Source organism: Myodes glareolus, chromosome 2, assembly GCF_982192425.1.
Source record: "Myodes glareolus chromosome 2, mMyoGla1.1, whole genome shotgun sequence".
NCBI lineage: Eukaryota > Metazoa > Chordata > Mammalia > Rodentia > Cricetidae > Myodes > Myodes glareolus.
The window spans coordinates 95,496,867-95,509,743 of NC_142027.1; the positions used below are offsets into that span (position 1 = coordinate 95,496,867).

The following is a 12,877-nucleotide window of genomic DNA, read 5'->3' on the forward strand; positions in this document are numbered from 1 at the left end:
TGCAGTGGTCAGAGGCTATTTGCCAACTGCTGCCTAACCGGAAGCCTCCCATATCCTCGGAAAGCCACTTACCGTTTTCCTTATTGCACTATTAGAATGGCTTGCTGCTGTAGATATAATTTCAAGTGACTCTAGGTGGGAAAAAAAGAAAAGTAAATAAATATTTTGTCTTTCCTATGCTATTAGAGTAACATAGAAACAGAGATCAAAACCAATAGATGTCTCTGGTACGCAGTTTCCACAAGTTATCTGTTAAAATTGTATCTCCAATTGCAGGCTATTTACTTCCAAGATAACATATGTGATGATTAGGCTCCCAGGCAGTTTAATATAAAACAGGCCTTAGAAATGAACTTGCATTTACAGTGTACATTACCAGGTTCAAGGCATTTGCCAGGGGTGATCTCATATAAACAGCAGTCCCACACCATCTGCCTATGTGCTGTAGCTCAAAAATAGCAAACAGAAATTTCCAGGAAAAAAGCCAGAAGTTTAAATTTTACTATAGCACACAGTTAAAATTATTCTATAGTTAATCTCTAATTTCTAATTTCTGTTAATCTCTAATTTATAAATTAAACCATATCACAGGGTATCTGTAGGGGAAAATACTATTCTATGTAGAATTTGGTACTAGTAACAGTTAAAGGAGTACACGGAACAACATTTTGGAAAGTAGCTCCCGAGGAACCTGTCTACTAGTTGGCAAGTTCTTTCATCTCCTTTTGCCACATGACAGAAATGAGGAAGTGGTGTGACTTGACCCTAGATCATGTGACTCAAACTTCGGACACTTTTTCTACTAAACATCAACAGCTTTCTTTGGGAAAGCCAGACAGCCTGATTCGGATGGAGAGAGTTTGAGGGCTTTGCAGCCTGAGAGTGCTGGGAGGGAAGGAAAGGCTGTGGTGTGGTGTGGAGTTCCAGGAGCTGAGGAGGAAGAACTGTGGGGCAGAGGCCTGTGCTGGGCAGCCCTCAGGAGCACCTCCCAGGCCTAAGTCCTGCAACAGCAGCTCCATTCCTTTGGGCCCACATTTTCCATGTTCTTTGCATTGTTGAGCATAACATACTTTTCTTGCTTCATCTTCTACGTTCAGGACTTTAAAAGCCCAACTTCTAGAATTTCCTCAGCAAAGGGAAGCCAGGAAGAGTAACTTATGTCTATAACTTAGAGCAAGAATGAATCTTTAGATTTAAAATATTGAATGTTTTACATAGGTACTGTGGTGCTGTACATAGGATTTGAATCATGCACTTGGCGTGTCCTGGTAGCCATGGCTTGGCAGCTTCACACAAGGACCAGCTCATCTCCCTCTGTAAGAACTGTCCCTTCCTGGAGGGCTGGCCTGCATCTTGGGGAGGATGGCTGAAGATGGACCCATCCACAGTCCCACTGAGAATGAGCCTGGCTTGGCCCAGTGTATTTTCTGCCTCTAGAGATGGAAATCTGGTGAGCCAGATGACAACCCAGAGAGGAACAGAAAAACCACTCCTGTGGGTGCATATTCCTGACTGCTGAAAAGCAATTTGAAGCCAGACAAGGAAAGCAATGGACGCCAACAGTAGCAGAGAGAGCAAGGAGAAAATTTGCAGAAAGCCTGCCAGGCTGGCCGCTGTGTGGCTTCCCAAGAGGGAATCTTTAAGGAGATAACCTGGTAACAAGTGAGAGGCCACCACCAAGCTATGCTCCCCACTTTCCCCAGTATTTCTGTGGGACCGCTAACAATATCTTAGAGAGGGATAATGGCAGTATTTCAAAACCAGAAAGTTAACATTATTTTTGTTTTTATTTGGAAGTGGCCCTAGCTTGTGTGGCTGGTCCCATAAAAACAGCTTTCTATTCCTTTGTGACTTTGCTGTGTGGAGTCCCATGCTTAATGGTAAGGAGGGACGAGGGAGGCAATGCCCTTATGGCAGGGTCTGACTTGAGGAGTTTGTCTCTTCATCTAATGCTCTGAGCAGGTGATGTGTCCCATGTTCTGTGACCTGGTTGATTTGTAGGTTGGGCTCTGAAGACCCCCTTGTCTTTCTAAATGTGACTCCCAAGGCAGGGCAAGAGGACACGGTCAGAGCATCTTTACATGATCCAGGACCATGTGAGCACAGACAGGTCCATGGATGACATACAAAATCCAGGCTGGACCAGAACAAAATGGCAGAGGTTGGGGCAACTGCCAAGAGAAGTGTAGGAAGAGCTGTACCAGAAGCTTAGCCACTAACTCCCAGCACTCATGTGGAAAATAAGGGAGTGGTAGAGTATCCCAGAAGTGTCAGGTGGGAAATAATACCAAGTTAAACACTCATGCAAACTTCAGAAGGGGCCGAGAGAGAGACGTTTCTGTGGCCCCTACGTTATAGGCATGGTGGGAAAACATACTAGGGATGGCCTGTGTTCTGGATGAGACTTGGGTCCTGACCTCAGAATAACGCTGGCTCAGGCAAGAACACAGGGGAGAAGCACGTTACACTGGTATTATCAGCACTGGCCAAATACCAAACCATGACTATTTCTTAATTGCTTTATTCATCTCTAATTTTTGAGAAGTTTAAAAAACTATACTAGAGGGGAGGTAAACATTTGCTTGTTTGTTTGGTTTAGTTAGACAGGATCTCACTATTTAGACCTGGTTAGCCTGGGACTCACAGAGATCCACCTCTCTGCCTAGTGCTGAGATTTAAAGCCACTTCATAAGGTGCATCATGTATATATTAGGATGTGATATGCAAATCTCTGGAGTCACTCTCTAATATCACAAAAACTAAAACTGCATGAGAAGCTAAAGAATTAATGAAACTCATTAATTAGTCTTAAAAACTTTTCATTCTAACCTAATGAAACAGTTAAAGATGACCAACATAATTGGAATAATTTTTTGGAGGAAAATGTTCCTTGACAATAAAGCACTTTACATCCCATGTGTCTTGGGGAGTAAGGCTAACAGTTATATCTGCATAGTAAATGTCTTCTCAGCTTCCTTGATAGACATCAGCCACACCTATGGGAAGGCAACTCTATTACTGCTCCAAACATCTCTAACTTAACAGTTTTAGAGCTCACAGTTGGTGAAGAACAGGAAGTGCTGTGGGACAATGGTCTTGTACCCTGTAATGATTTGTCACTTGTATTGTTTTAATAAAATGCTGATTGGCCAGTAGCCAGGCAGGAAGTATAGGTGGGGCGACCAAGCAGGAAGTATAGGCTGAGCGACCAGAATAGGAGAATTCTGGGAAGAGGAAAGGTCCAGTCTGTAAGTCATCACCCAGACGCAGAGGAAGCAAGATGAGAATGCCTCACTGATAAAAGGTACCAAGCCACATGGCTAACACAAACAAGAATAATGGATTAACGTACGATGTAAGAAAGCCTGAGCTAATAGGCCAACCAGTTTATAATTAATATAGGCCTCTGTGTGTTTGTTTGGGATTGGACAACTGTGGGACCAGGCAGGACAGAAACCTCCACCAACAGGGAAGCACAATTTGCATTTCTCTAAGCCAGGGTGATCCCAACTTAAAGTGCCTTGCTTAATTAAGGTGCTGACAGGATTTCCCATGCGAGGATGTAAGATACATTTTTGGAACCAAAGGGCCATTTGGCTATGTCATTCTGCTGCTGTTGAGGGAGAATAAAAGCACTTACTTTTCGCATCATTCCAGTCTGGGGACTCAGGGGACAGCTTCTTCAGGTAGTCCTTAAGGAGCATCTCGTAGCGAGGGATCCGCTGAATAGGCTCCAGCATGTGGTGCTGCAGGGTTAAGCTTCCACAGATCTTCTGCTTCTGCAATCAGCAAGATTTTTATTGTTAAACATTTTTATTACATTTATCTATTTACTGTATGTGCATGTGAGTATGGAGGTCAGAGGACAACCTGTAGCATTCAGTTCTGTCTTTGTACCACCTGGGTCCTCGGACCAAAGTCAGGTCATCAGGCTTGGTGGCAAGTACTTTACTCACTGAGCCATCTCACCAGCCCCTGTGATTAAGGTTCTTATAGGAATATTTAAAAATTAGGTAGACAAATATAAAACCACAATGTAATAAGGAACTTTAATCAGGGCAATTTTTTAAATTTAACTTTGTTTTTTTTTAGTTTTTAAAAACATCTTTTTTTATTTTGCATACCAATCCAAATTTCCCCTCCCTCCTTCCACTCTCCCTCATCTTCTCCCTAACCCATCCCATATCACAGAGAGGGTAAGGCCTCCTGTGGGGAGTCAACAAGGTCTGTCACATCAAGTTGAGGCAGGACCAAGGCCCTCCTCCCTGTTTCTAGGCTGAGCAAGGTATCCCTCCCTAGTGAATGGGCTCCAAAAGGCAAGGGGCCATATTTTCTACCAAATAAAGCTGGCAGGGCTCTGGGAAGTCTTGAAAGGAGGAAGTAGCTTGTATCTTTCCAGGCTGGCTAGAGAGTCCCATGTGGAGAGTAGGTCGAGAACTTGGAAATCCCAAAGGGAAAGAGACAGGTCAGAGGTAGGTGAATCTCTGTGAGTTTGAGGTCAGCCTGGTCCACAAGAGCTAGTTCCAGGACAGGCTCCAAAGCTACAAAGAAACCCTGTCTCGAAAAATGAAAAATTTTTTTTTTACAAAACTTGTAGGTAAATGAATGGAGCTGGAAACAACCATTCTGAGTAAGGTAAACCAGTCTCAGAAAAACAATGATGCACGTTTTCTCTCACTTCTGGATGTTAACTTTGAAAACTTTGAATATTTAAGCTTCTCCTCTCATTCTCCCCCCATGCTCTCTCTCCCTTTCTCTCTCTCCCTTTCTCTCTCTCTCTCCCTTTCTCTCTCTCTCTCTCTCTCCCTCTCTCTCTCTCTCTCTCTCTCCTCTCCTCTCCTCTCCTCTCCTCTCCTCTCCTCTCCTCTCCTCTCCTCTCCTCTCCTGACTTGAAAGCATGTAGCCTGTGAATGTTACCACAGCTTCTGTGTGCGCATACGTCAGTCCTGTTGTGTCTCGGAGACACTGCTCCCTTCATGTTATCCATCCCCTCTGGATCTTACAATTTTTCCTCCTCCTCTTCCACATAGGTCCCTGAACCCTGAGGGAAGAGGGGTAGTGAAGACATCCCACTTAAGACTGAGTGTTCCAAAGCCTCTCACTTTCTGCACATTGTCCAGTTTGAGGTTTCTCTGGTATTGGCTGAACAGGCAATGATCTATGTCATTGGGAGTCATATTATTGCTATGTTCCCTTAGCATAAGAGTAGTATGTGATTTTTCTCCTAGGCCCATGGCCTATCTAGTCCCCAGTTCTCGGCCAGTCAAGCAGTGCAAGGCGGTGTTTCCATCTCACTGACTGGGCCTTAAATCCAATCATAGAGTGGTTGGTTACTCCCACAATGTTTGTCCCACTACTGCACCACCGTAACATGTAGGCACATCATGGTTATAAAATGCAGGGTTTGTGGTTGGGTTGTTGTTTACCTTTCTCCTATGGTAGCACAGCATAACTTACAGCACCATGAACACTGGTTTGTATGGGTGAAGGCTCTAGTTAGGCATCAGCTCAACTTCTTTGTATTCAATGAGACATGTAACTACAATAGCCTGATTGTTTAAGGTTTCCCTGGGAGCCCTTTGGCCAAGAACTAAACTACGTATAACCCATTTCTGGCACTAGAGAACCTGACAGACGGAGGTGATTTTACTCTCCTTCCCACCCTCCATTAGTACCCCCCAGGATCACTCTCAGCCCTGTAACAACGTGCTTGCAGCTACCGGTTCTCCCACTTCAACTCACTGGAGACCCCAACTCTTGCCTCAGACCTAGAGTCCTACAGCCTGTTCATCCCCGTCACTCCAGATTATTCTTTGTCTCACTGCAACCTACTTTCAGGAAGTCCTCTTCTCACCACACTTCCAGCTTCCTAGGGACCCTGCCTCTTAGTGGGAATCCCCTCAACCCTTCCGTCTCTTCTCTTAAGCTATCCCAACTCTTCTTGGCCACACACTGACCTGTAGAAGTGATATCTACCAGGGAACTCACAGCCACCATGCTTTTCTAAGATCCAGAAAGGGGAACAGACACCAAGGAACTGAACACCCACCCAACAAAGACAAGAGCAGGTATCAGCACCCAGAATCATTGCAGTCATCTTAATCTGCGACGATGCCTAGACAACAGCCTAAAACACAGTGAGTAAGAGCCAGGGAATATGCCTTCACCACAGTCCTCTTAATCTGTGACACCTACACCCAACCTAAAATACAGTCTGTAACAACCAGGGCAATATGCCTTCACCAGCACAAATCAATAGCTTAATGATGCAACTCAAAAACTTAATAAGACAAGAACAAACTAAATCTAAACCAAATCCATGGTAAAAAATAATAAAAATCAGAACAGAAATCAACAAAATAGAAACAATGAAAGAATACAAAGAGTCAATAGATTTAAGAGTTCGTTCTTTGAAAAAAATACAGAAAATTAACAGATCCTTCACCCGAGTAACCAAAAATGGAAAACAAAACCAAAACCAAACAAAACTTCAAGGTCCACAGTTTCACAATGGTTATTCTAAATGTACTGAAGTGCCCTGAGATTTATAGACTTTGGGTTTGATTAATTTTAGTATGCAACATTTATTTTACTTATAAGTATTTTTCATAATAAGACTTATAAAATTAAATAAATAATAAATATATGTATTTATAGTCCTTATATCATCTCTTAACTTAAAAATATGAAACACTGTACAAAATCATTATAGCTTTATAGTACTGGGTTATGATTAAAAAGCACATAAAACCCATCCTGGTTGTTTCTTTGGCCCACTTGACTCAAGCTGGAGGTATCTGAGAAAAGGGAATCACAACCAAGAAAATGCCCAGAAGATCTGCCTGTAGACACATCTGGAAGGCACGTTTTCATTAACTGATGTTGGAGGGCTGGGAGGGCTTGGAGGGCTCTGTGGGTGGTGCCACCCCGGGGCAGTTGGTCCTGAGATGTATAAGAAAGAAGGCAGAGTGATATGGAGAAGTTAGTAAATGGTTCCTCCAGGGCTTCTGCTTTAGTTCCTGACTTCATCTTCTTCCTTTCTTGAGTTTCTGCCCTGACTTCCTTCAGTGATGGGAAGTCACCTGAGAGCTGTAAGATGAAATAAACCCTTCTCTCCCCAAGCTGCTTATGGTCATGGTGTTTTGCCACAGCAATGGAAAGCCTCATCAAGACAAATAGAAATGACAAGAAGAGAACAGGGCTCAGAGTAGTGAAGAAAGCTATACAGAAATCACGTTTCACTAAGATCAACGTTAGCATGACTGAAGCTGGCGAGAATAAATTAAGATGCATATTATTATTCTAAGAGCAATCAATAAAAAGTTCAATTATTTAAAAATAAAAGGAAACAAAATAGTCCCATAAAATCTATTCATATAACATAAAAGGCAGAAGTCAAGAGCCATAGAATTCCAGCCACAAAAATATTATGTGCTGCATATAATTCTATTTCATGTGTTCAAACAGTTAGTGATCTACAAGTTTGAATGCCCATTGGAGAATTAACAAAGATGATTATGGCATTATCAAAAATTATTATATAAGCTTGGCAAAATGGAGGCAAACCCACATGCAGATATAAAGTAACAAAAACTGAGGCTTAATTGCAATGTAGCCATTCTCTTTTTAGATTTCAACCACTGAAAGAAAGTGAATTAAGAAAGTGGGAACTCATTTTGTAAATAACTATTTATCTATTAATTTGTTGAGACTCCATTTTACTAGGTAGCCAACACTGGTTTCAAACTTTTCATCCTGCTTCCCCAGCCTCCTAAGTGCTAGAATTACATGCATAAGCCTTCCAACACATGACAAATTTATTTAGACTTAAGTCTTAGTTATTGTTCTATTGCCATGAAGAGACCCCAAGACCAAGGCAACTCCTATGAAAGAAAGCATTTAAATGGGGACTTGCTTACAGTTTCAGAGGCTTAGTCCATTAGCATCATGACAAGGAACATGGCAGCAGTTGTGGCAGGTATGGCAGAAGTAGTTGAGAGCTACACCCTGATCTGCAGGTAGAGAGAGAGAGACACTGGGCTTGGCATGGGCTTTGGAAACCTCAAAACCCACCCCCATTAACACATTTCCTCCAGCAGGGCCACACCTCCTAATCCCTCTAATCATTCAAAACAGTTCCACTCCCTGGTGACTAAGCATTCACACACATGAGCCTATAGAGGTCATTCTCATTCAAACCACCACATCTCACTCCCTGGCCCCCCATAGCCTTGGAGCCATACATAATGCAAAGATGCAGTCAGTTCAACTTCAGAAGTCCCCATAGTCTATGACAGTCTCAGCCCTGTTTAAAAGTCCATGGTCTCTTCTGTGTCTCATGGCAGTCTCTAAACTGTATCCCATTGTAAAATTAAAATCCAAAAGCAGATCACATACTTCCAACATATAATGACACAGAATATATATTCCCGTTCCACAGGGGAGGAAAGGGAGCATAGTGAGGAAATGCTGGATCAAAGCGAGACTTAAAACCAGCAGGGAAAATTCCAAATTCTGCATCTCCAAGTCTGATGTCAAAGTGTTCTTCAGAACTCTAACTCCTTTCGGCTTTGTTGACTGCAACATGCTTCTCTCTCATGGGCTGGTTCCACACCTGATGTGCAGCTTTCCTTAACAGGTACCCCATGACTCTGACATCTCTAATATCACAGGGTCTACAAACACAATCTAGGCTTTCTAGCAGTATTCCTTAGCCATGGAGAAAGATTCCATAGTCCTTCTCTTGTATCCTTGACTCTAAAACCAGAGACACATGGCCCAAACTTCCAAGTTCTGCTGCTTGTTGGAGCTGACACATGGCCCCCTCTTTCATTTACACTTACATAAGCTTTCTGTTATTGATGGGCGCCTTCCCTGCTTAAAATTTCCTTTAATTACTTTTTAAAAGTTATAAATTTAGCTGGATAGGGTCTTGCCCTGAGGTCACCACTGCCTTTATTCCATTTATCAGTAGGCTTTTCTTTAAATCTTTTATCTCCTTTAGCAATAGACTTAGCTCAATTACTCTTCCTGGTGCTCATTTTCGCTTCAAACTGTACATTTTGTATTTTTCTTTGTATAGCTTGCTTTTTTTATTATAGATTTGCATAAGAGTGGTTATTAATAACCACAACAGAGTCAATACTAAACCATTTGAAATCTTCTCTGCCAATGCCATTAGTCTTCAAAACTCTTCAGTTTAGCCTTAGGCAGACGTTTAGGACAAGGGCAATAAAACAACCACATTCTTTACCAAAATATTACAAGAATGGTCTCTAGGTCACTTAACCAATATTTCATTCTGAAACTTCGTGCGCTGGGCCCACACTGCTCTCATGACAGCTATCCTTGCTCCTGCTAGGATGGTCTATTATGTCCTGCTTGAAATATCCAAGCCCTTTTCTAGTTCAGAGTTTCACAGATTTCCATATTCATCCAACACACAGCATGGCCATGCCTGTCATAGTGGAATGCTGCTTCCTGGTACTGCTTCTGCTTAGTTACTATTCTAGTGCTGAGAACAGATACCATGACCAATGCAATTCTTAGTATTTAATTTTTAATTGAGGGTTTGCTAATGGGTTCAGAGGTTAAATTAATTATCATCATGGTGGAGAACATAGCAGCAGCCATGGAAACAGTGCTGGAAAGAAGTCCGAGAGCTACATCCTAATCTACAGGCAGAGGTAGAGAGACACTGACTTCCTATGCTTTTGAAATCTCAAAACCCAACCTGGTGACACATTTCATTCAATAAAGCTATACCTAATCCTTCTAATCCTTTCAAATAGCACCACTCATACATGAGCCTATGGGGGCCATCCTCATTCAAGTCTCTATATTCCAGAGTCATGGGGTACCTGTTAAGGAAAGCTGCACATCAGGTGTGGAACCAGCCCATGAGAGAGAAGCATGTTGCAGTCAACAAAGCCGAAAGGAGTTAGAGTTCTGAAGAACACTTTGACATCAGACTTGGAGATGCAGAATTTGGAATTTTCCCTGCTGGTTTTAAGACTCGCTTTGATCCAGCATTTCCTCACTATGCTTCCTTTCCTCCCCTGTGGAACGGTAATATATATTCTGTGTCATTATATGTTGGAAGTATGTGATCTGCTTTTGGATTTTAATTTTACAATGGGATACAGTTAAGAGACTGCCATGAGACACAGAGGAGACCATGGACTTTTAAACAGGGCTGAGACTGTCATAGACTATGGGGACTTCTGAAGTTGAACTGACTGTATCTTTGCATTATGTATGGCTCCAAGGCTATGGGGGTCAGGGAGTGAGATGTGGTGGTTTGAATGAGAATGACCTCTATAGGCTCATGTGTGTGAATGCTTAGTCACCAGGGAGTGGAACTGTTTTGAATGATTAGAGGGATTAGGAGGTGTGGCCCTGCTGGAGGAAATGTGTTAATGGGGGTGGGTTTTGAGGTTTCAAAAGCCCATGCCAAGCCTAGTCTTTCTGTCTCTCTGTGTGTCTCTTTCTGTCTCATCTCTCTGTCTCTCTCTCAGCCTGCATATCAATATGTAGCTCTCACTACTGCTGCGGAACCACGCCTGCTGCCATGCTCCCTGCCATGATAATAATGGACTTAGCTTCTGAAACCTTAAGCAAGCCCCTATTTAAGTGCTTTTTTTTCCTAAGAGTTCCCTTGGTCATGCAGTCTCTTTCCAGTAATAGAACAGTGACTAAGACATTCTAAAAGGCTAACAACTTTTGCTAGTTTCAAAAGCAAATAGAGCCCTATTCAAAATGTTTTTTTTACACCTAAACCTTCTAGAGTACTACCCATGTTTCTTTTAGAATTTCAGAAAAATGCTTCACACTGAGGTCTCTGATTCATTTGAATATGATTATTGGGCAGGGTGAGAGATAGGAGTCTTAATTTCATTTTTATATATGTGGATATCCAGTTTCCCCAGCATCATTTGTTGAAGATGCTGTATTTCCTCCCGTGTCTTTTTTTTTTTTTTGGTGGGGGAAGGAAGAGAGAGGTATATTTATTACATATTAGATTGCTATACATACTCATTCTTATTTTTGGGTATTCTACTTTATTCAGTATATCTGTTTTTGCCAGTACCATATGGTTTTTATTACTATAGTCTGTAATGTGTCTTGTAATCTGGAATAGTGATTCCTCCTAAATTATTCTTCTTGTTCTAGATTGCTTCAGCTTGTGGGGTCTTTTGTGGTTCCATATGAATTTTAGAATTTAGTTTTTATTTTTGTGAAAAATATTGGGAGAACTGTAGTAATCTGTAAATTGCTTTTGGTATGATGGTCATTTTCAAAATATTACTTCTACCTTCCATTAAGAATTAAAGGTCTTTCTGTTCTCAGTCTCTTTCTTCAGAGATTTGAAGTTTTGACTGAGGAGGTTTTTCATCTCCTTGGTAAAGCTTATTCCTAGGGATTTATTCATGTATGTTGATAGATTCTAGTATCCCTGAGATAAAACCACCTTGATCACAGTGAATAATCTTAATACATTTATAAGTATTCTATTGAAGATTTTTTTTCTACTTATGTTTATCATGGGTTAAGGGCAACAATTGACAAACTGGACCTTTATAAAATTAAAAAAAACTTCTGTGCAGCTAGGAATCAATACAATGACAAGGGAGCCCACAGAGTGGTAGATGATCTTTGCTAAGTATACATCTGATAGAGGGTTCATATTCAGATTATATGAAGAACTGTGAAAAAAACTCATTCAATATTAGGCCTGGGATCTAAGCCGCATTCTCTAAAGAAGAAATAAAGACAACAAATAAACATCTCAAAAAATGTTCATCATGCCTAGTAATTATGGAACTGAGCAAGCAGAATGCCTCAGATAAACAAAATAACGAACCGCAGAGGCTAGGGAAGATGAAGGGAAATGGACACTCTCATTCACTATTGGTGGGACTGTACACTGCTGCAGCCACTCTCAAAATCTGTGTGGAGAATTCTTTAAAAATTAAAAATAAATCTACCATATGATCCAGCTATACTGTTCCTTGGTATATGCCCAAAGCACTCACTCCACAGATATCTGCTTGGCAGTATTCACTGCATTCTATTCACAAAAACTAGGAAGTAGAAACAATTGAAATGTTCTTCAGCTGAAGACTGGACAATGAGAATGTCGTACATCTACACAATGGAGTACCATTCAGCTCTAAAGAAAAATGAAACTTTTAGTTAAACAGTTGGAAGCAGAAAATATTGTATTGAGTGATGTAACCCAGACCCAGAAGACACCCAACACCACACGTTCTGCAGGATAGAGACGTGAGGGGAGACATGGGGAAGTAAGGGGGCTTTAACGGAGAGAGTGGAGGATACCAACAGAAAAGGGAGACAACACTAAAGAGGTTTGAAAACTCATAAGGAATTATATTTTGTATTTTCCTAAAAATATATGTATACATATATGCATACAGTTTTAATGAGGTTATGACATGGAATGCTAATGCTCCCTGCAAGAGCTATTTGGTAAATATACTATTTACCAAAGCCTTCAGCACCAGGCATGAGAAACCTCCTTTCGAGTTGTAGGCTGGATGAGTCCAAGAGACTCCAAACCTTATGGACGATTGCTGTTGATTTTGCTTGCCTTCTTGAATTTGAGGATAGATCCTTATTGCTGAAGATACCACATACTTCAGACACAGGACTCAGTGGAGTCAGGATGGATCTGACCTGAGGGCTTCCCCTCTGTGGGTTAGCCTTCACGGTACTACACTGGTAATACATGGTACACCATGGACTAGCCTACAATCTCATGTGGGTGGGTAGGCTCTCAATAGTCCTACCCAGGTGTGATACCCACGAACCACAAAAATGACTAGCATGGTAGGAAGCCCTCAGAGGTCCAATAGAG

At 41.6% G+C, this 12,877-nt stretch overlaps 1 protein-coding gene across 8 annotated transcripts in view; it reads right to left on the bottom strand.

Annotated features, from left to right (window-relative positions):
• The window catches only part of Fgd4 (FYVE, RhoGEF and PH domain containing 4), a 168,207-nt gene that overhangs the window by 30,106 nt on the left and 125,224 nt on the right, over positions 1–12,877 (bottom strand). For 7 of the 8 annotated variants that reach the window (XR_015000405.2, XM_085684800.2, XM_048452431.3 and 4 more), the window contains exons 8-9: positions 3,641–3,779; positions 73–131 (exon numbers count right to left, since the gene is read on the bottom strand). Coding sequence is in view for 7 of the 8 variants with exons in the window: in XM_085684800.2 (XP_085540926.2) it covers positions 73–131; positions 3,641–3,779 (198 nt within the window). In the remaining variant the exon portion in view is untranslated. Of the gene's footprint in view, positions 1–72; positions 132–3,640; positions 3,780–7,919; positions 8,013–12,877 lie in introns of those variants that run through there. The other variant, XM_085684822.2, reaches the window with a different exon arrangement.